Source organism: Kogia breviceps, chromosome 1, assembly GCF_026419965.1.
Source record: "Kogia breviceps isolate mKogBre1 chromosome 1, mKogBre1 haplotype 1, whole genome shotgun sequence".
Classification (NCBI taxonomy): Eukaryota; Metazoa; Chordata; class Mammalia; order Artiodactyla; family Physeteridae; genus Kogia; species Kogia breviceps.
Genome location: NC_081310.1, coordinates 163,818,857 through 163,841,633, shown reverse-complemented (window position 1 = coordinate 163,841,633; position 22,777 = coordinate 163,818,857). Strand labels below are relative to the sequence as shown.

The following is a 22,777-nucleotide window of genomic DNA, read 5'->3' as shown; positions in this document are numbered from 1 at the left end:
CCTGTTCCTCTCCTTTTGCTTCCTCCCTGCCTGTCTCCTCCCCGCGGGCACCCTCTTGAGGCAGCTGTTCCCTTTGCATCCCCAGTAGAGGTGATACAGCCCTCACTGGAGACCCTGGAACCACTGGAGCTACAGACAGTAGGGGGCACTAATTGCCCCCTCCCCCCAGCCCAGAGTCTAGAAGGGCATGTTCTCTTCTCTCTCTTTTCTAGCTTTGAGACACCCCCATACCCCTGATTGAGGAGGAAGGGAGTGGAGGCACGAGTCAGACTGGGGCAGGCAGTAGAATGGCAAGGCAGCATCTCTGGCTGCCACAGCGTTCATCCAGGCCTGACCACAGGGCTCTAGACCTCTCTTTGGTGAGACTTCCCTGGGTGGAGGGAGGCAGCAGGGAATGGGTGCTCTCAGAGAAGTGTCTTCAGAGGAGTGCGTTCCCACGCCCTGGGCCTCCAGGTTCTGCAGTTAGTGTCCAGGGCAGGGGTGTGGCTAAGCCAGGAGGGAAGGTCGGACTCCAGCTCCTGATCATGGTAAGCGCAAACCATGCGGCAGTGCGGAGTCTCAGGCTTCTTCTGCTGGCGTCCTGTCCCAGGGCCAACTGTCGAAGTAAGGGCTTCTGTCCAGGTAGTCACTGGCTCGGAAAGGTATGCTCCTGCTTATGGCCAGGAACCCAGCCCAGCAAACTTCCTCTCCAGGTGGAGTGACCTTGAGTCAGCCCGTAGCCTCTCTGGGCCCGTTTCTCCACCTGGATTAGATGGCCTGTAATGTTCTGTCCAGCTCTAACATTCCGCACGTCTGTGCTTACAACCTGGCGGGGCAGAAGATTTTAGTTAAATTAATAACAACCACGAAAAGGCTCTCAAAAGCACAATGTATGAATTAGAAAATGACTGTTGCCTTGCTGTGGAGCAGTGGGTGTCGCACGCACAAGCCTCTCCATGGGTACAGCCACAGTCTCTGCATCTCAGTTTCCCCAGTAAGTATAATGGGTCCTTTCAAGTTGAGACAATCTGGATTTGATCCCGTTTTTCTTGAGTTTTAGTCCAGCTTCTGTGCTCACCCCATCTCTAAGCCTTCACATGGTCTCAGGGGCTCAGGGTAAGGGGAGGGAAATGGCTTGCACAGATTCTGGGTCATGATGCCCAACCCTGTGCAGCTCACCACTGAAGCCTCCACACCCTGCTTAGGGAAGTTGCATCTGAAAACCAGGGTAAAGATTCCTAAGGCTTACCTCCTCTCCCAGTGGGAAGAGAGGGGGGGGGTCTACTGGCAAGATTGCTTTGCAGAGTAGTTGATGCCCATTACCCTTGGGGAGTTTGTCTGGCCTAGGGCAGATGGAGAAGGCTTTGGATGGGAGCAAAGTGAGGGGGATGGTAGCTGTTTGAACAAAGTAGTGGAGTGAGACTTTGTGGATGATGGGGAAATGGTGGCTAGCTTCATGAGAGGTGGGGCTGAGGGTCCTGAATCCAAGATCTCACCTGGATATGGCAGGGACCAAGGCAGGCAGGTGAGGGTTTCTTTTTTCTTTTTTTTTTTTTTTTTTTTTTTTTTTTTTGCGTTACGCGGGCCTCTCACCTCTGTGGCCTCTCCCGTTGCGGAGCACAGGCTCCGCGGCCGTGGCTCACGGGCCCAGCTTCTCTGCGACATGTGGGATCTTCCCGGACCGGGGCGGGAACCCGTGTCTCCTGCATCGGCAAGCAGATTCTCAACCACTGCGCCACCAGGGAAGCCCCAGGTGAGGGTTTCTGAACAGAGGGATCAGTTGAGCCAGGATCAGGTATCTGAGATTTGGAAGGTGAATCCAACAGCCACAGGAGATCAGAGAGACTTGGGCAGGGAGACAGGAGGGTAGCAGAGACTCTAGGAGACAATAGGGATTTCTGGTTTATCCTCTGGGATCAGCTCCAGGAAGTTCTGTTTCTGAAATGAAAGCAATCTCATCTAGCCCAGGCATGGGGACTGAAGCTTTTTGCCTGTCCCTGGAGGCAAATGACTGTCACTGGACCTTGGAATCCAATAGCTCTAGACATTACCACCTCCTCCAGGAAGCCTCCCCTGACTTCCCAAGGAGCAAGTCCACCCCGGAGTCATGTTCTATTATGGCAGAACCAGGCCCACCTCCGTCTCAGCCCAGCTTCCCTCAGAGCTTTGTCAATACTTCCTCATTCAATTGACCCAATTCCACCAGCCCAGAAAAGGCAAGGAAAGTATATGTGGTCCCCTTCCCCGGGTAGATCTCAACGTAGCTTAGGGGACCAGCCTCAGTGACTGAAAGCAGCTAGAGAGCAAGAGGGGAGAGTACTTGTAAGCAGTACCCTGCATCTCCTATGAGCTTGGGGCGGGCCTACCACACCTGAGACTGAGGTTGAAGTCTCTCCCAGGTTGGTCTGGTCATCTCAAGGCTGAGAGCCAGAGGCTCTGACTATTCCTTCCAGGAAGGCCTCATTCCTCTTCTCTCCCTCCTGTTTGAGGTCTCCATTTCCCTGCTTCCTCACTTCCCCAGAGCATGATCCAGGGGCCTGGGCCCCCACCCCGACTCCGCAGAAGCGGGCTGTACAGACTGCTTTCCAAACCAGCTGTTTTGTGACCTTTTGTGCTTAGAGGTCGTGCCAGCCCATGGCAAAACCACTGTGTACCGTATTTATTTATTCTGTTAGTTGAAAAAACAAGACTCAAATGCCCCTCCCCTGCTCCACCCCCTGCATGACACTCTGTCCTGTGTATCCCTCCATCTGTCTGTCTGACTTCCTGTGACGTTGTGACCTGTTCTTTGTCCTACTTGGCTAATAAAAGAGAATCTGGCAGCACAGCCCTCGGTCCAGGTTCATTCCCAGAGATGCCCATGGTGGGCTGAGCAGATGTCGTCTGCTCACGGTGATCCAGCGCTGTGGCCAGTGGTCACGGTGGCCTAGCGCTGTGGCCAGTGGGGGAGGAAGGCAGGACTGCCTTGTGATTGGCCACTCCCTCCAGGGCCCTCACCAGTCTGTGGCTGGTGTGCCACTCTGGGGAGGTCATGGGGAACAGAGGGACAAGGGTGGGGAAGGGGTCCCCCATCTTTTCTGGGCTGCTTGGTCCTCACCCAAGCCTTTGTGGCAGGGCAGCTGGGGGCTAGGGCCAGCTGAGAGTATTTGGGGTAGTCTGGGGGATGGGTATGTAGGACGGAGAGGGGTGGGGGTTCTGTGGGAATGACAGGAAGGCACACTGGATCTAAAGCCAGAGCTGTTCTCCAATGGGGTAGGCAGCTTATGGAGGGAGGGAGCCCTTTGTCCTCAGAGGTGAGGAAGCAGAGGGACTCTGCTGTGGTGGCTGGTTGGATTGGAGATTTATGAAGCTCCTCCTTTTAAGAAAAAGACGACTGGCAATTTCCCCTACTCAGCCGTCATGGCCCTTCCCCGGGGTTCTGCACAGAGAGTCTGCACAGGGCCCCTGAGCCAGAAGGGGTGGTGCAGGCTCGGGGTTGGGGTTTGGGGGTGAGAGTACCCTCTGGGGGTTTCCTGGGAGGAGAACACCAGCAGACCTGACTAGTGTGCAGGGAGCTGCTTGCTGGGCTTCCCAGGGAAGGATCCTCAGGCCAGAGGGACCCATGGGGCCCTGACCCCCCCCATTTCCCAGGTCGATGCTGGACCCTAGGAGGCACATTCCTCTCTCCCCAGTGGGGCTGAGGATTAGGGCGGGGAGCACCCCCTTCACCTTGACTTCCCACCTCCCTGATCAAATGTCTGCCCCAAATCTCCTTTCTGCCCCTCCTGGACCTGAGCCCCACCTGCCCCTACATACCTCTACCCCAGGTATTATACACCTTCCCTGGTGGAGAGGGCGCCCCGGGAACTCTGCAGTTCAAATCACTCATGCACTCAGCACTTACTGAGCACCTACTGTATGCCCGGCCCTGTGCTGGGTCCATAGAAATGAATAAGGAAAAGATGGTCCCTTCTTTCAAGACAGTACAAAACAGGGTTATTTGGCATTCAAAAAAATAGAGAACCATGGGAGTTCAGAAGAAGGATCCCTAGCTCAGCCCAGGGAGGTCAGGAAGGCCCCTTGGGAGGGGGACTTTTGAGCTGAGTCCCATAGGTCCAGTGTTCACCAGGAGGGCAAGAGAGAAGAGTATCCTGGGAGGCACAGCACACACAGAGCTGCAGGACCGACGGCTGGTGAGCCCCGAGCCCTGGGGCAGCCAGGGCCTGTCCAGGTGGGGCTTGAGAAAGGTGGCAGGTAGTGTCAGGGGCTGAGCAGGGAAAGGGAAGCTGGGAGCTTAGACTCAAGCCCAAGGGGCGTTGGGAGCTATTCCCAGTGGGGGAGTGGGGTGATCAGATTTGCATCTTAGAAAATCCCAACCCCCCATGCCTTTGCTGCATGGTGGTTCGGGAGGAGGTAAGGAGATGGGAGAGGAGGCCACTGGCACATCCTGGTGGGAGGAGGGTGGCATCAATGTGGACTAGGGGAGGAGGGGTGGGAGGAGGGGTCAGACTGATGAGAGATTTAGGAAGTAGAATTACTATGGTTACTGCAGGCTTGGGAGGGGTCAAGGGTGCTCCTGACTCTCTGGCTTGGTGGATGGGGACCCTTGGGCTGGGGTGAGGGGAATGAGCCCGAGTTAGACTGGTCTTTGGGGCACCTTTAATTTATTCAAGGGAAGATGTTAGGATGTACTAGATCAGGGCACAAAAGAGGGGTCTGTCTGCGCTGCTTAGACTTTATTTAATAAGTACTTACAAAACACTTTCTCCGTGACTGGCACCTCACAGATATTGTCATTTAATACTCACATAACGCTATGTGGTATTATTATCCCCAGTTAACAGATAAGGAAACCGAGGCGCAGAGAGGTTAAATAACTTGCCCGTGACCACACAGCTAAGTGTTGGGCAAACCAAGGTATGAACCCGGCCAACCTCAGAATCCATGCATTTCACCTTGGTGGTTGTCAACAAGAGACAGAGAATGAAACCATGTCACTAAGTAAGATCACACAGGGGACTCTGAGGATGGGACCTCAGGGAAACACTGACTACAAAGCAAAGAAAATTCTGTTATGGATTTGGGACAAGCTGCTCCCGGCTTGCTGTTGACTTTGGGCAAATAACTGCCCCTTTCTAGTCCTCAGTTTCCTTTTCTGTTGACTGGGAATCATTAACTATGTCCAGCCTGCTTCCTGGGAGGCTTAGGTGAGACCAAGAGGAGAAGGGTCTGGAGGAGGCCGAGGGGCTGAGTGGCCTGTGGCCAGCACGCAGTAGGTGCTCAGACAGCCCACGGCGGGTGAGATGAGAAAGGCATGGGGGCTCCCTGGAGCTTCTCCCTGGATCCTCATTTCCTTAGACCTTGGCCCGTGTTTTCCTTCAGTCTAGGGTTCCTTGGGGGCCCTGTGGAAGGGGCACCATCTGAGAGGGTCCTGGGGGATGGATCCCTTTAGGGCGGGGCAGGGCGGGGTCCGCCCCTCCCCAATTTCCCACAGAGCTGCCGGGCCTGGAGCTCCCCCACCCCCACCCCGCCCCATCTCTCATTCTCGGCTCCCTTCTGGGAAAGCCGATTAGGAGGCAGCCTCCTGCCCGCCCCCCTGACAAGTTTGTCTGAACTTCCAACAAAGGCCCTCAGAGGGCTGCGGAGGGAGGGCCCGGCACCAGGAACCTGACACCACTGGCCCAGGATCACCCGGGCAGCCTAGGAGGCGGCTGTGCAGCTCTGCTCACCCTATGCAGGCAAGAAGGTCTCCCAGAGGGGACCTGGCCCCTCCAAGGCCTGGCGGCTGGCAGGCTGGGAGACATCTCCCCCTGGGAGCCCCTCCTAACGGGGACAGGGCCAGCCCCAGGAGGACAGGTGGGGATCTGCATACATTCTCACCCACAGTCACACACATACACTCCCAACTCCCAGGGACACTCGTACCCTCCCCTGCTCACAACCACACACACACACAGGTATCCTCTCTGTGATACACATGGGACGTGCTGACTTCTGCACTGCACCACACAGTCTCAGGGTGTCTGTGTGTCTGTCTCTGCTACGCTTGCACACACCACCCATACAAGCCCACAGTCTTGCCTGGAGGTTGCACACTTGCCCCACTCCCAGATGTGCACTCTTCCTGGCTTACACTCCGGACAGCATCCTCCCAACGCTGGGATAGTGGCTCCAACTCCTCTCTACACACAGGCCTCCAAGCCACACTGCCAGCTTGGTGCCTGGAGGTATTCCACGATTGCTGCCCTGGGCCTGATGAAGACACTGCCCAGATACCCGCACGAGAGTCAGATCCGGGCCCGAGCTGCCATTTAATACCCTCGTTCCCTGACTCCATGCATCCATCCTCACACGCCATCTGCTCTCTTGAGGACACCCTGGGGACACATAGGCCCCTGGGCTCAAAATCCTTAACTTTTAAACAAAGGACCCCGCAATTTCATATTGCCCCGGACTCCACCAATTATGTAGCAGCTCTCACTCCCTCATCACAATCTCCCTCAGTCTGACTCACTCGTCCCTTCTGAGGCTTTAGAAACTCAGAGTCTCCAGAAAGCTCTCAACTTCTCCCACCTGCCCAAATGTCTCCACTTCATCTTACAGCTGAGCCTTCCCTGTCCACCCCCATCCCTCACCAGGCAGCTGAGTGTGATGGGTGGGGGGAACTGCTAAGAATATACTACACACTAGACACCTCCTCCTAGTGCGATCTTGGGGCTCAGCATCCTCATCTGTAAAACAGCCTAATGATAACGCTGACTTTGGGGTTCTCTGTGAGGTTTAAATAACATCTGTAAAACAGCACAAAGCCTGGCATTTAGTAAATACTCAATAAATACTTACTGTTGCTATGATTACATTCTTATAAGTGCTGGCGAACAAAACTAGACTGGCCCTATGATTGTCTAGTGGGTAAAGTAGAGATCACTCGAATAATCACACATAACATAAATGTGAAGTAGCAGCAGTGAATGAGGAGCACAGGTCTCTAACCTCGTGAGGTTTACAGCTTACAGGAGAGGCAATCTGAGGCAAGGATCAGGGATTGGTCTGGAACAGGGCCAGGAATAAGTCTGAGGCTAGAATCAGGGATCAGCCCGGGGCACATCGGTTAGGGGACAGAGGTGGGGCTCAGAATGGGGCCAGGGTCAAAGCTTTGTGTGTGGCTAGGATCAGGGATCATTTGGGGCCGGGGATAGGGCTCAGTCTAGGGCAAATCACAGCTCAATTAGAGGTCAGAGTTGGGGCTCAGAATGGGGCCAGGGCAGAACTCAATTCGGGGCAGGGCTGAGCTAAGTCTGTCACTGGTACCAAGTCAATTTCATTTCTAGCAGTGACTCACTGTGGGGCTGTTTTAATTAGCTGCTAGGCTTCTGTGAACCTCTGTTTTATCATCTGTAAAATGGGGAGATCTCTGTCTACCCCCCAGCCCGTGGGAATCCAGTGAGCTAATAACGGAGGCGGAGGATTAAACCGCTGCCACAGCTGCTAATGATTCTAAGCCTGGCCCCCTGGGGTCCTCCTCCCCCTGCCAGGCTGGGGAGGCTGTGCCATCCTCACCTAAGTCCCCAGCTGTGGGGAAATCACCACCCCAGCCTGGAATCCTTTCCAAGAGGAGTCTGGAGATTTCGCAAAGCCCTTTGAACAACAAAGGCCACAGGAGCGATATTTCCTCCTGGGGGCTGACTGCCCAGAGGTTCCTTTATCTTGGCAACGAGGGTTGAAGAGCCATTCTTGGAAAGAGCTCGTGTGGTGTGTGTGCAGGTGCATGTGAGTGTAAGCATGTGCTTACAAAGCTGCTCTTTGTTGCCGTCCCCCACCTGAGCGGCTGCAGACCTGGAAGCCTGGGTCCTTCAGAGTTCAGCCCACCCATCCCTCACCTCCACACAGATGTACTGGGCAGCCAGGAGGGCGGGAACACTTTTTTTTTTTATCTTAGGATTTTCCTGGAGGAGAGAACTCCAAGAAACAGGAGCCCTAGTGCCTCAGGAACAATGCAGGCTAGGCTGAGGTGGATACTTGACAACATGGGAGAGATGAAAGGGAGTTTTGGTTCTTTTAGCAGGGGCAGGGCATCCTCGGTCCTGGGGTCCCTCCCCAGCAAACATGGCCCCTCTGGAGGCAGGGCCAACAAGATGCCCGAGAGGCTTCCCTCATTCAGACTTACCTTCAGTCTGCTCTTGGTAAGCCACCTAGAGAGAGACCGTGCAGCCAGCAGGCCCCGACCTGCCTCTCGGACTATGGGACATGGGAGAAGTCCCTCTCTGGGCCTCAGTCCCTGGGTTTAAGTTGGGCTTGGGCTGAAGCCCCTGACTGCACTGGGTGGAAGCTTCAGGTATACAGGCAGGACCTGGAGTAGCTGGACCTTCAAAAGTCTTTCTGCCTGTCTTTTCCTCTCCCTTTCTCCTCTTCTAGCTGCCAGGATCCCAGTAAGCCCAAGTGAATGGACAAGGGTGGGCTGGTGGTTGCCTACTGGAGGGCCTGGTGTGTGGATGGTCTGGGGATTCTTGCTACAGGTTCTCAGAACAGACATCCTCAGGGGCCCTCCAGTTCAGTCCCCATTTGGGCAGGAGTCACTAACACCCAGTCCCTGCCCACAAACCTGCAAGGACGGGAAGCTCGTTACCTTGCAGGGCAGCCTGCTCCGGGTCTGACTGGGAAGTTCTTCCTCATTTGAGCTGAAACCTGCCTCCTCCTCATCAGGCCAGGCCTGGGGGGTGGGGTGGGGTGTGCACACAGAAGACATCTATTCACACTGTTCTGGGACATCCAACCAAACTGGACCACGTGGCACCTCCCGCACTCACTGTACCCCTTCCCACCTGTCTGCTCTTGCTGATCAGGCCTTCTGGGGAAAGCCTGTTCACTCTTCAGAACCCATCCATAGGCACCCTCACCAGGAAGCCTCACCTGATCCCTCCTTAGCCCCTCCCTCTCTTGACCCCTCTTGGCCACCCAGGGACACCCAGATGGAGCTCCCTGAGCAGGACTTGGCACGGGCAGAGCCAGGCTCAGAGTGGTTGTGGAACCAATACTGCACCTGTCTAACTGAACTGGAGGTGCAGTGTGAGGGGCAGGCTCTGCATGGGACCCTGGGAGCCCAGTTCCTGTCTGGCCTTGCTTTGTGGCCCTGGGCAAGCCCTGGCCTTTTCTGGGCCTCTGTTTCCTGTGTAGAGGTTGGAGGGTAGTCTATTCAGGCCACCTGCCTGCCTTGGACGGCCTTGCTTTCTGAATGTCCTGCTGAGTTTTCTCTTCTGTGTGATATTCACCCCTCAGTTTCCTCAGTTGTTCCATCCAGGGCCTCTCCCCATGCTGGACCACATGACCCGCTGTGGGTGCAGATGGGGCTTGGAGGCACTCATGGCAAAGGCCCAGCAGCTGCCCAAGGAAGTGGGATGAAGGGGTGTCCAGGGATGGTGCCCAAGGACCAGTGAGCACCCTTTGGCCATGCAGGGACTCGCCCTTCTCCTTTAGAGATGAGGCTGGGCCTGAGGCTGAGGCTGTAGCCCAGTCCCTGTCTCTTCCTGTCTTTTCTCTTCCTGAGGATGTGGCCCTCTCTTGGCATAGGCTTTAGCTCCCTCCTCTCAGTCTTGAGCCCCAGTGCCCACACTTTAGGGACCACCCACCACCAGTCTTTGTGAGGTGGATGGGAGGGGCCTCAGTCAACTAATGTTTATTGAGCACCATCTATGTGCCAGACACAGCCTGGGAACTGGGGATGCAGTGCTGAACGAGACTGTCCCTGCTCCCAAGGCACTCATTGCTGGTGGGGAGACAGACAACAGGTAGATAGGTGCTGAAACAAATATGTTTGGGGTGCTGATTAAAGGTTATGAAGAAACTCAGAGAGTGGGGTCAGAGTGCAGCTGAGGAGATGGTTGGAAGGAGCAGACCAAGAGTGAGGCCAGAGAGGACCAGACAGATCAGATCGACAGGCTGGCGCAGGCCTGGAGGCTCCACTGAAGGCTCCACTGAAGGCTCTGGGGGAGAAGGGGTGTGGGGGGGGTGGGATCTATTAAGCTGATGACTCCAGGCCCTAATCCTGTGCCAGGCCTAGGCGGGTAGTGTGTGTATGGGGGAGGGGAGCACCCCCACTGGGGTGTAATTTCACGCTGAAGGGCCTGATGGGACGTCCCAGGGACTGATCCTTTCTGGATCAGAAAACTCACTTCCCTTTGTCGCATGCAAGGGCGATTAACGCCTTAACCCTTTGTGGGCTGGCCTAGGGCCAGCCCTGCCACCCCCACCCCCACCCCCTGCCCAGCCCCTTGGGACCTAGCTCAGAGCCCTTGCCTCCAGCCCCATCAGCTCCTGGACCTGGTCCTGTCTGCAGAGAGGGAGAAGTTGTGACTGAGGACAGCCAGAGGACAGCTTTCCAAGCAGCTTTTCCATGTCCCTGTTCCCTGGAATGCAGCTGCCCAGGCCCTGTGCCCCCAGAGACATGAACTCCCCACCCCTATCTGCAGGTTCTCTTATAGTTCAGTTCAAGTCCAGTCTCCTTCAGGAAGCCTGGGGTCTAGTCCACTGGCCACCACAGCCTCCCACATGTCCTGCGAAGGGGCTCCCACTCTCTCCCGCGGGGCCCCTCCCAGTGGCCATAAGCAATACAGCCATAACCGCCTAGTCCCACTGACCTCGCAGCGAGGAATGAACACTGCTCCGCCCCACACCCCCAGAAGGCCAGGTCCCCTGACCCTCACAGTCCATGCCTCTAGTAGCACCTCAGGGATAGCCCTGGCCATTCTGTCCAATGGTGGCATTGCAGGCCTGGATAGTTCACCACGGGCAGCCCCTGCCTCTCCGCCCGCTCAAGATCGCGCCCCCACCCCCAGTCTCTGTTCAAAGCCCCACCAGGAAGTTGTCGCACCTTCTTTGGCCCCTCCCCTCGCTCCTCGCGGCCTAACTTCTCCGCATCCCGGGGCAGCCCCGGCGGGTCGCCCCTCCCAAGCTCCCCAGGGGTGGGGGCAGAGGGGCAGGGACCCGGGCTGGGCCTCCCCTAGGCTCCCCGGGTCTCTGAAACCCCAGCCCCATTAAAAGAAAGCCCCTAAATGTTATTTACACTTCGGAGTCTTAAAAACCATTAACAAAAGCCACTTAATTCAATTATCTTCCCGGCTGGCTCGGTTCTCAGAGCTGAGCGCGGGCCTCCCCTTGCTGCCCCCCCCCGCCACCCCCCCCCACTGTCATTGTGTCGGGCTAATGAGGTAAACTGAAGCGAGCCCTGTCCCCCCTGACAGGTTTATGAGAATTTAATAAAGCGTGGCCGGGACCAAATGAGTTGCCTCAGCCTGGGAGAGCTCATTGTCTTCGGCGTCAGCGTTTTTGACTCGAGCCGCCCCTCCCCCGCCCCGGCTCCCGCCTGGCTCGGCCCCCACCCCCGCGCCAGTGCCGCCCAAGGTGAGCCTGGGGAGGGCCCCGCAGGGCCGAGGCTCCCCGGGCCGGCCCTGACCTGGGCTGTGTGCCCTGCGGAGGGGCTGCGTGGTGCCTGGCGGACCTGCCTGTCCTCACACACACACCAGACCCCGGGAGGGTACGGGGACATCCGGGACTCCTCCTTCCTGTCTCCCTGCTCCTGTCTCACCCACCACTGCCAACCTGAGGCTGAGGCCTGGCTGGAGCCGCCTTGAGAGTGATTCACTTTCTCTTGCTTGTCTGCAGTGACCGGCCAGAGCGAGGGGGCTTCTCTTTCTGACAGGGTACACGGTGGGGACACGGGGCCCTCAGTCATGACCTGGTCACCTTCTCCCTTTTGCTCTGAAAGGTAACAAGGGGTGGAGCACAGCCCAGTGAGTGGAAGGGACTTGCCCAGGTTTAAGCGGGAGTCAGAAGTGAAGATGGAAGAGGCCCACAGGCTGGAGGCCCCCAGACGCACAGGCAGGCGGGCAGGCCTCACCGGAGCTCCAGGGGTATCTGAAGAAGGCCCAGCTGTCCTTTGTCCCTCATGTCCTGGACAGCCTAGAACCGGCCTTTCTCTGTCTGGCCTCTCAGGGATGCAATGTCTAGGAGTTTCCGGACCATTCAGAGACCCAGAATTCCTTCTTTCCCCTTCCGAAGTGTTTCCAGAAGTTACTTTCTTCTGGGGCTGAAGCCTGGCCTGAGAACCTCATCTGGAAGGTCCTGAAGTCAATGGGGTGTGTGGGAGCCAGGCTTAGGGATCAAGGCTCAGTCTGTGACCATGATGAAAGCTCAGTCTTAGTTCAGGGTCAGCATTCAGTGTATTGATTAGGGTCAGAGTTCAGGTTGGGACCAGATTCAGGACTCTGTGACCAGCGTCAGGCTCAACCTGTTACTAGAATCAGGCCTCAGTCCATGCATCAGGGTCAGGGCTCAGTCTGTGACCAGAATAAGGACTTAATGTTTGTCCATGACCAAGACTCAGTCTGTGCCCAGATCAGGGTTCAATTTTTGATAAAGGTCAGGGTTCAAGTCAGAACTCAGTCTAAGATCAGGATCAGGGTTCACTGTGTACAGCCCAGGCAGGGTCAAGGCTCAGAATGTGATCAGGATCAAGCTCAGGTCAGGACTTAGTCTAAAATCAGAGTGAGGGCTCAGTCTAGGACCAGACCCAGGACTTACCTGTGTCCTTGATAAAGGATGTCTGTGTCCAGCATCAGGCCTCCCTCTGTCGTAAGGTCAGGTTCCAGGGTTGGAGGTGTCACTTAGTGAATCTGGGTGACTTTAACACCCACCCCCTTCATGCACACCCAACTCCCTACTCCCCACCTTCTCAGAAGAGGAAAAGGCAAAGTTGTGCAGTCTGGCTGGGCTGTCACCTCTATCCCCTGTCATGTGCCCAGGGTGCCCTCTGGTGGCACTCCCTAGCAGTGCCGGTTTCCTCAGTCTTAGCCCATCCATCTGGCCATCTCCTATTTAGGGGAGCCTGGCCCTCAGGTGCATCCATTAATGCCCATCTAGCCAGCTCTGTATCCCTGTGTCACCCCACCTCCCCACAAAGTAGAAAACAGGAATTGGCCAGGAGAACTCCCACATGCATAAGGAGCTTTTCTCCCTTCCTGTCCAGAATCAGGCATCTTGATAAATCCCTATTTCCGGCGGCCCAGAACCTTAGTCGTGTGATAACATTCACACCCTTTACTCATTCAGTCGTTTGACAAATATTTATGGGGCACCTACCTTGTGCCAGGTAGGCACTGAGTGCACAGCTGTGAATAAGCCAGAAGTCCCAATCTCTTCGAGCTCACATTCTACTCACTTCTCCCTGATCCCCAACTCCAAGTGCACAGACCTCATCAGAAAGGCACTGGCATCAGCAGAAGGTTAGGTGAGATTCAGAACTGGGCAACTTCAAGTCCCTTCTCTCCCCCAGAGTCAGAAGTTGGACTACTCTAGGTTCTGGTTCCTGGTCTTTATCTCTCCTCATATGCCTCATCTGGCCTCATGGCTTCACCACCACGCACAGGTCAATGGCTTCTGCATCTGCTTCCCCAGGGCTCTCCATCTGGAACTCAGGCCTGCGGCTCCAGCTCCTACAGGACAGCTCCACTGGGTTTACAGACCTTTCATCTGACCACAGCTCTTGCTTTTCCTCCACCATGTGCCCAGCTGCTCAAACCAAAACTCTAGAACTTCCTTCCAGATTCCTCTCTTTCACTCCCTTAAACTCCCCTGACAGGGAGACCTCAAAAATGGGTGTCACATCAGCCCGGCTCACAGCCACCACTCTGGTCCTGACTCCCAGCGTTTCCCACTGCAATGACCTCCTAACCTGGCCCCTCTTTTCCCCTCGTGTCCCTCAACATCTATTTTCCACGTAGCAGGCAGAGTGAGCTGTGCAATCATAAATCAGATCATGTCACTTCCCTGCTTAAAACCTGCCAGTGGCTCCCATCTCACGGAGAATAAAATCCCAGCTCCTTACCCTGTTTACTAAGCTTTACAGGAGCTGAGCACTACGCCCGCTCCCACCTTCTCCAGCTTCATCTCCCACCCTTGTCTCTACAGCCCTTCTTTCTTGGTCTGACACATGGAAGCCAAGTTCATTCTCACCTTAGGGTTGCACTGGCCATTTTCCTGAGCTTGAAATGTTCTTGCTCTAGACCCATGCATGGCTAACTCTTGTCAGTCAGAGTTCAGCTTAAATGTCACCTCTCAGAGACCTCTCCAGCCATCGAAGTCCCTCTGTCACACCTTCCTATTGTGATTTTCTGCACAGCACTATCAACTAGCTAGTATTTTTTGTCTTGTTTGCTTATTTAATTCTTTAATTCTTCCCCAAGTAGAACGTAAGCTCCGCCAGAGCTTGTTCACCAAGCTATGGGTTCATAGTAGGGCTCAGGAATTATTTGTTGAAGTAATTAGTAAAAAATGGTCCTAAGTGGCCGCCCTCATTTCTTCTAGTGGGAAGAGAGGGAGAGGATCCGAGTTCCCGGCCCTTAGTGGGCTCCCTTGTCTTGGCCCTCTTTGAGGTGGCCTCACTGTGCCACCCCTGAGTTCCCCCAGGCCCCAGGCGGCACCCCTCCTTTCAGAAGGACCAGCTATGTGTCCTCCACTGCAGCCCCTGGACCTCTGAGGACATACCCTGGTGCCTCAGTTCTGAATCTCAGGGCCAGGAGTGGGAGTGGGAGGGGTTAGCCTTCATCCCAGGACCCCTCGGCAGTGGGGTGAACTGGCAGCCGGAGGTGCCAGTCCCTGCTCAGATTCCTCAAGGTCAGGGAGCTTGCTGCCTGTGCCGTCAGAATCATCTCCTCTCCTTCCACAGAAACCTGCTCCCCACCCGGTGGCCCCCTGGAGCCCCTCTCTGCCCTCAGGGCCTGGAGCTGCCTGGGAGGGGACTGCAGACATGCAGGGGCAGGGCAATCCTCCAGCCTCCTTCTGTGTGGAGACTGAGGCTGCCCTTGGGCCTTGCTGGCTCCACGGTGGATGCACTGCCCTAGGGGGCCCTGAAGGGATATGAGGGGAGGAGTCCCCGGGTGTGGCAGGCCTGGAGGGATACTGGGAGGCTTTGCTAGGGCTGGCTGATTGGAAAGTGGGTCCTGGGGTATAGAGCGTATCTCCTGGTGTGCCTGGGGAGGGAGAGGAGGCACAGACGGGACAAAAGAAGATCTTCAGCTGGTGGTGACAATGCAAGGGAGACTCCAAAGAGCCATGCCCCACAACCTGCCCTCTGCTGCCACCTTGATCCCGTTCTATTCACTCACACCATCGATCTGTGGCCCAGTGCCTTGAACCCTATCACATGCTCACTCTCCTCCCCAGCAGCCAGGCTCCAAGACAGGATCTGGAAGTCTTCTTGTAGAAGAGGAAGAAACCCTGATGGTGCAACTCCAGGCCTCTGCCAGCAGGAGGGGGAGGGGTTTGGTCTGGGCCTGGCATTCCTGGGCTAGAATCTGGGGTGCCTCTTCTAAAGAAGGTGGGGGGGGCTTCCCTGGTGGCCTAGTGGTTGACAGTTCGCCTGCCAATTCAGGGGACACGGGTTTGTGCCCCGGTCCGGGAGGATCCCACATGCTGCGGAGCCGCTGGGTCCGTGAGCCATGGCCGCTGAGCCTGCGCGTCCGGAGCCTGTGCTCCGCAACGGGAGAGGCCACAGCAGTGAGAGGCCCGCGTACCGCAAAAAAAAAAAAAAAAAAAAAAGGGGGTGGGAGAAGGGTGGTCCACACCCCAAGGCGGCATCAGCAGTGGCCCCTCTCACCTCCTACTCTTCCAAGGCAGCAGGTGGCGTCTGAGGCTGCCAGTGGACCAGAAGAGATAGGCCTGGAGCCTGGGGAGGTGGCCTTCCTTACACACACACACACACACACACACACACACACACACACACACGCATGCAGGTGGGGGTGGGGAAGTGCTCTGAGAAGAGGTCATCAGCTCCAGGGGCTAGATGCTTCAAAGGTCAGGACCATCGACCCGTGCTAATTAATAGAGATGACCTGCTCAACGCCCACTGAGAGGGAGTCACTGTTCTTCAGGTCAGTGAGAGGGAGACAGCAGGAGACGGCAGAGAGAGGGTCAGAGGAAGGGGGGAAGAGCCCCAGGGCTGGTGGAAAGTGCCTGCGCCAGGGCAGAAGAGCAGCAGAACCCAGCCTGGAAAGAGAAAGGGAGGCTGATGAAGCCAAGGGCAGCTGGGCAGGGAGTCATGTCCAGCCAGGGGTGGGGGGCCAGTGCGTGCCACCATCACTGGGCACTGCTTGCCTGGGTCCCTGAAATGAGAGGAGGGGCTGGCCCAGGGTTGCAGTGTCTTCCCCCCCAGCCCCCAGCCCCTTTGTTTCTTCTTGCAGGGCAGCCTGCATTTCTCTACCAGGCACTCTCACCCCCCTGTACAGAAGACAGGCTGAGCCCAGACTGCAAGCTCAGCCAGGCCAGGAGAAAGGTGTAGGCTTTGCAAGACCTGGGGAGCCCTTCTTGCCTCACCATCCCTGCTGGGTGACCCAGCCCTCAACCACCAACACACACACACACACACACACACACACACACACACACACACTCCCACGCAGGTGTGATGTCAGACAGTGTCACCCAAAATACTCCCACACTCCCCATCTCATAACGCAGCCAGGCTGTCTCACCCACAGTCACACTCATATACTCATCCAGTCCCCCATCCGACACCCTGTTTCCACAGATGTTCACAGGCACCCACAGTCTCAGACAGTCTTTTGTTCACAGTCACACACTCCACTCCCTGGGGCTTCCTTCCAGGTCTCCAAGGGGGGCTGGTGCTGGGAGGATGAAGCACTCCGCCGCAGGGTGGAAGGACGGAAGACTCCAGGGTGCTGGGTCAGAGGCCCCGCAGCCAGCTCCTCCCTCCTGCGCTGCACAAGGGCAGAGGACGACTCCAAAGGTGATTTATTAAGGAGCGAGTGAGGTACAGCGGGAATACACAGTGCGGTTCACACCGAGACTTTCAGGGTGGGAGGAGCCCCCTCACCACGCCTCCCTGTCGGCGCCCAGCTCAGCTCCCCCTGCTCTAGTCGGGCAGAAAGGGTGGAGTGTGCTCAACACAGCTCTGTCTTAGGGATGATCTGGCTCAAATCAGCTCCTCCCCCCATTAACCCCAAAAGGTCATGTTGGGGTAGAGACAAGGAGGGCGGGGAGGGACAGCCTTTCACAGTAGGCGGGGACAGGAGACAGCCCAGGCTGAACCCGTCCTTTCTCCCCCTCTTCCTCCCACCCCTTGGGGGCGCGGGCCTTGCTGAGAGCCCCTCGGAGTGGCTCTGCTCACAGTGCCCTGGGAGGGAAGGGCCAGCAGCCCAGTTTCCGGACGTCTGGGGAGTGAGGTAAACTAGGGCCCAGCAGACCCCACCCTTTGAGGGCCGTGCCTGGACACCATCATCACACTCCCCTCTCCCTCCCCCGGAAGTTCCAGAGATGGGACAGAGGAGGCCACCTGTGCCCAGCACCGGACCCGTGTGAAAATTTTCTTTTTCTTGTCTCTCCTCCTCCCTCTCTTTTTTCCTAATGGCACTGATGGGAGGGAACCGGGACAGGGGAGTCAGGGCCGGGGACCCGGGTGGCTAGGGGGAGACGCGCTCCCGGGGCAGGTCGAGCCGGACCCCGTCGGTGCGCGGCGTGTAGACGGCTGCGGGCGCGGGAGCGTCCAGGGCGAAGGGGCCGGGGCTGGGGCTTCAGCGGCCGGACGACGCGGCCGAGGCGGCGGGGCTGAGCTGCACGGCCGTGGTGTCCTGCGCCGTGCGCTCGCTGCTCTCCATCTCCAGCGCCACCCGCCCGCCGCCCCCGCCCTGGCAGGGACCCGCGGCCGCCGTCGAGCGCGAACGGGGCGCGGGCCCGCGGCGGAGGCTACACACGGAGCAGGCCGCGAAGAAGCCGAGCACCAGCACGAGCAGCGCCGGCCCCACGATGAGCGGCGCGTTGTGCCCCGGGACGAAGGAGGCGAAGGCCCCCACCAGCGTCACGTTCACGCCCGCCAGCAGCACGCACAGGCCGAAGGTGCAGAACAGCGCCGGGCAGCCGGCCTTAAGCACGGCCCGCGGGCGCCCGGGCCGGGGGGGCCCTGGCTCTTCTCCGGGGGCGGCGTGGGCCTGGGGGCTCCGGGCACTCATCCAGCTCCCTCCTGCCGCCGGCCCCGGCCAGCCCACATGTCAGGGGCTCAGCTCACAGTAGTCCTGTGGGCACAGATCAAGGGAGAGGTCAGCAGGGCATCTGGGCTTCCAACCCCACTCTCGGTTCTGTGGCTACATTCAGTGCCTGGGAGTGCAGAGGCCATGCCGTCTTGGCCAGCCCCTGTCTCTGCCTCTGCCTTTGGGAAACAACAGCTCACCTCCCATGGGAAGATTCCCTTATCCCACCAGGTCCCTAGAGTTCCTCGTGGCTAATCTTGCCATCTTCCCTCCCTCCCCACTTCCTTATGTCCTCCAGACAGACACAGGTCCTCCACCTCCTCTCCTCCAGGAAGACTTCTTGGGCTAATTGAGTAAATAGGTGTAAAGTCCTTGGCACAGTGCCTAGGTGCTCATTGATTGATAATCATGATCAGTAGTTCTATTCAGAGGCCAGGTGGCAGCTCTTGGGACTTAGACAGCTTCCTCCCTTGAGTGGTAGAGGCCCTAGAAATCATCTGGTCTAGCCCCAGCTCGTCCAGAAGAAGAAACTGAAGCTCAGAGAGATCTAGTGATTTACCCAATATCCGGGACAGGGACCTCATGACCTGCTGCCTGGCCTGGGCGTCGCCACCCTAGGCTCTGATAGGCAAAGCAATGACATTAACTTTCCCGAATATCAGATGAGGCCCTGGAGTGAGTGACCACATGAGAGTGAGGAGCTCCTGAAGTTTTAGATGGTCAGTGAGAAGAGACAGTCCCTACATGGGTTGGGCTGGAGCAGACCCAAGGCCCCGCGTCCTTCCCAGACTGGTCATTCTATTAGATTCCACTCCTACCCCAACCCCATTCCCCAGGAGTCTAGTGTTGAACCTGGACTCAAAAGCCCAATCACTGGGTACTGGGATCCCTTTCTAGGATTTTCTCATTGTATCTGGTTGTGGGATCTATCACTGGATTCTATAATTCTGGGAATGCATACAGAAGCAAGGGTAATGTCATCAGAGTCTGGGGAGTTTAAGACTTCTATTTGAGAATTCTGCTCTTTAACATGAAATCACAGGTATTAAGGCCCTCGAAGGATGAGATCATAGCCATGGAGCTGTGTTAGAATTGTGAAAAAGTGTCGGAAAAGGGCTCTGAGTTGGGGTGGGAGGGGAGTAATTAGATGGGACTACTGGTTGGTACGGAGCATGCTGGTTGAGTAACGGAGCATGACCTGGACAAGTGGCCTAACTCTGTGCTTCAGTGTTAACACCTGTAATGTGGGGCTAATAAGAGACACCTGATAGGGTGTGGTGATTACTAAATGCTGTAAGCTAAATCAAGTGCTTAGAACAGTGCAGGACATAGTGAGATTTTCATGTTAGTCATGTTGTAGTGGTGGCCGATAAAGAAGGGGCTCTAAGGTCTCAGATCTGGGGGGGGTCAGTCATGTCAAGTTTGGAAACAGAACAGTTAGTCTGTCCCTCAGATGGAAGTGCCTCAGGGACAGGCCCCGAATTATCCTTCCCGAGTCCAAAGCCTGTACACAGAGGAGTTGGAGAGAATTTGATGATGGGGTGTGTGAAAACGAGGACTAGTGCTGGGGAGGGGCAGCTCAGGTTGTCACTCTGGACACAGGTAGGAATCAGCTTGGTGCAAGCAGGTCAGAGGGTCTGGAGGCCACCTCCGGACCTGCCCCATGTGACGACTCCAGGGCTTCCTCCCCTGGCATCACAGTGGGAGGTGGCACCAGGGGAGGTGACAGCTCTCCTGCAACTCCAGTGAGAAGCTCCTGGCTGACACAGTAAGCTGGCAGGAATTCAGAAATCCCCAAATCCTGGCAAAGAAAGCATGTGTTGACCCTTGAGGGCATCTACCAACCACAGATTCCTCAGGAAGCTCCATATTTGCACAAACCATCTTTGATCTGCAGCTGTTGGTTCTGCCAGGCAGCAATAGCAACCGCTGAAGGAGTACAATTTACTTTTTTTAAAGCAGCTTCACATCCATGACATCACTGAATGATACACCTGCTTTATACTTATTAACGGCCACATCTTACAACTGAGGAAATGGAGGCTCAGAGAGGGAAGTTGATCTGGGTCTAGTGGCTGGACTAAAAGGAAGACCAGAATCAGAGAACACATGGTCTAGTTCACACTGTATGCAATCATGCTTCATTTTAAAGAGAAGGGTTTGATCCCCTTGGTGTTGGTGTGGAGGTAAATCCCAATACTTTCTTCCTGTTGCCCTCAGGAGGGGCTGTGAGATTCCCAAATCTCACCCCTTCTGTACCTCATCATTATCTGACATTGTCCTTCCTATGGGGAAGGCTCTGTCTGAGGCTGATGGAGGGAGCCCCTGATGGAGGGGATAGTGTCTGGCCTTTCACCTTATCTCACAGCAGACTCCTGAAAGCTGACACTGGACAAGGGTCGGGGGGCAGGGGGGAGGCCTAGGTGGCTAGAGGATCCAAGGCTCTCCTTTCTTTTCCCTTAGAGAAGACTCTTTATCTTTGGGTTTTGGCAGTTTTACTATGATGTGCCAAGGTGAGATTTTCTTTGTATTTATCCTTTGTGGGCTTCCTGATGCTTCTACAATATGTGGCTTGATTTTTGCCCGTTTTGGAAAATTTTCAGCCATTATCTTTCCCCCTATTCTCTCTCATCTCTCCTTCTGGAAACCTAATTGCATACATGTTCAACCATTTGACATTGTCCCACACATCTCTTATACTCTGTTCTGTATTTTCTAGCCTCCCACCCCCTCCGCCCCACCCCTAAGTTGCCCAACCAGACCAGAGTCAAGAACCCTGGTTATCTGAGGCCCAGCCCCTAGTGTCTGCCTCTGCCCCAAACTGCTTATGGCCTGGACTCCCAAATAGAGTCCACAAGGTCTCCCAGGCCAAGGCAGGGCAGGGGGACTCTGGCTGCCTGACCAGGGTCATATGCAGCTGAATGGCAATGGTCAGAGTCCTGGCTTTGTGGGAAAAAGCCAGGTTCTGGTCTGGCTTGGCCACAGACTCCCTCCATGAACTTCCTCACTCCTAGCCTCGGTGTCCCCCCTCTGTAGATGAAGGAATTGAATGAGATGATCTTTACAGGTTCAGCAGCTTGGGGTGCTCACTAAAGAGAAGGTACCAATTCTAAAACTCAAGATTCAGAGCAATGACCTTCCCTCCTGCTCAGGCAATGGGGTTGAAGACTGGCCTTGGGATGAGGTAGAAAGGGTTTGGAGGAATATTTGAAGGGATAGCAATAGCACCAACTCGGAGGGTCCTGCTTCTGAAATTAAATACTCCATCCTAGAAGTGATGAATGTCACAATTCATTGGCCAGAACTAGTCACACATCCCCACCTAATCACAAATTGGCCAGGAAGTGCAATCATAACATGTGTTCAGAAGGCGGGAGTACCAAAAAGATTTAGTGAACAGCACCAATGACATCCAGAGCAGAGCAAGCCAGAGCACTCGCTGCAAAACAGTATCCAACAGCCCCAGCTGGAGGGCCACAGTCCACCAGATGGAAATGGTGCTGCAGACTGAATTGCAATAGCTGAACGACCTCAACACCTCACCCCTGCATGCTCCAGATCCCAATTAACCAGGGTGGAGGCAACTTCAGGAATCAGCCCTTAGCCTGTTCTCTGCCTTGGGTGGAGACTCTGGGAGTAGTCTGTCTTCCAGAGTCAGTTCTGCCTCCTAGGAGCAGGCAAGAATCATTCTTTGGCAATTAGCCCCTGGAAGCTCGGCCCTTGGGCAGTTATTTGCTTTAGTTTAACTGAGTGTGCTAAGCCAAGGAAGGGGCAAAGTGAGTTTACCTTCCTTAAGAGACACACAAAACACACCCTGTCCTCTGCTGTTGATATTTGAGCAGCATAAGTACTGATTACAGGAGCTTATCTACAGAAGCCTGTGCCCTGTGCTTCTGTCATTCAACAAGCACTTAGCAAACCTAGCGCTATACTGGGTTGAGAACTCAGGCTTTGGTGTCAAGACACCAGTTTTCAAATCCTGGCACCACCACTGCCACTCAATGGTCTTGGGAAACTTGAATCTTTCTGTTCCTCAATATCCTCATACACAAAATGGGGATATGAGAATAATACTTAATCTCATGCTGTGAAAATTAAATTAGATGTTATTGCAAAGTGCCCAACATAACACAACTAACTTGGTTAGCAATCTGAAAGTGCTAATTTCAGATTCTCATCTAGACTTGTTTATGGCTAAGAAAGACTAGCTTGTATCAGACCAACTCACTCACTGAGGGTAACTAAAAAGGCTGGATTAAAGATTTAAGAAATCTGTTTAAAGGCATGGGAGAGCTACCAAGGCAGTAAGGACCTGAGGGGCCAAGATCTTGGAGAGAAGAGAAGTAATATTTTATTTCACTCTTTCCCTTAAGGCATTTTCCAGTTTGTAGGGGGCAGTGGCCATGGAGATGGGAAGTCAAAATTGGAATTTAGGGCTTAAAAAGGGGAAAGGCCCTGTTAAACACCTCCAGATTTTACTTGGGGGCCCCAAAAGGCTATTCTCTGGGAGTACTGGTTAACCAGATACAGACCAGACTCAGGAAGACTGAAACACAGCTCCCAGTCAGTGCAGTCCCAGATTGGGCCTGTCCCTTCCTCAGCTGCATGTCAGAAGCAAAAGTAAATCTTCTCTAAAGGAAGATAACATCATCTAGGGCCTCAAGCTATCTCTACAATGTTGGGCGTTTAATTAAAAAAATGATCTGGCATTACAGGAGATAAAACTTAATGACCCCAAACCAAAAGCAATAAAACAGACAATAGAAACAAGAGATCCAGAT

The 22,777-nt window shown here is 55.3% G+C and overlaps 1 protein-coding gene across 1 annotated transcript; it reads right to left on the bottom strand.

Moving 5' to 3' along the window:
- Positions 1-16,747: 16,747 nt before the first annotated feature.
- Positions 16,748-20,273, bottom strand: TMEM275 (transmembrane protein 275). The gene is given in 4 exon segments (XM_059079320.2): positions 16,748-17,877; positions 17,879-17,925; positions 17,927-17,957; positions 20,245-20,273. Coding segments are annotated over 4 exon segments (552 nt in total). The 3' UTR covers positions 16,748-17,432.
- Positions 20,274-22,777: the final 2,504 nt, after the last annotated feature.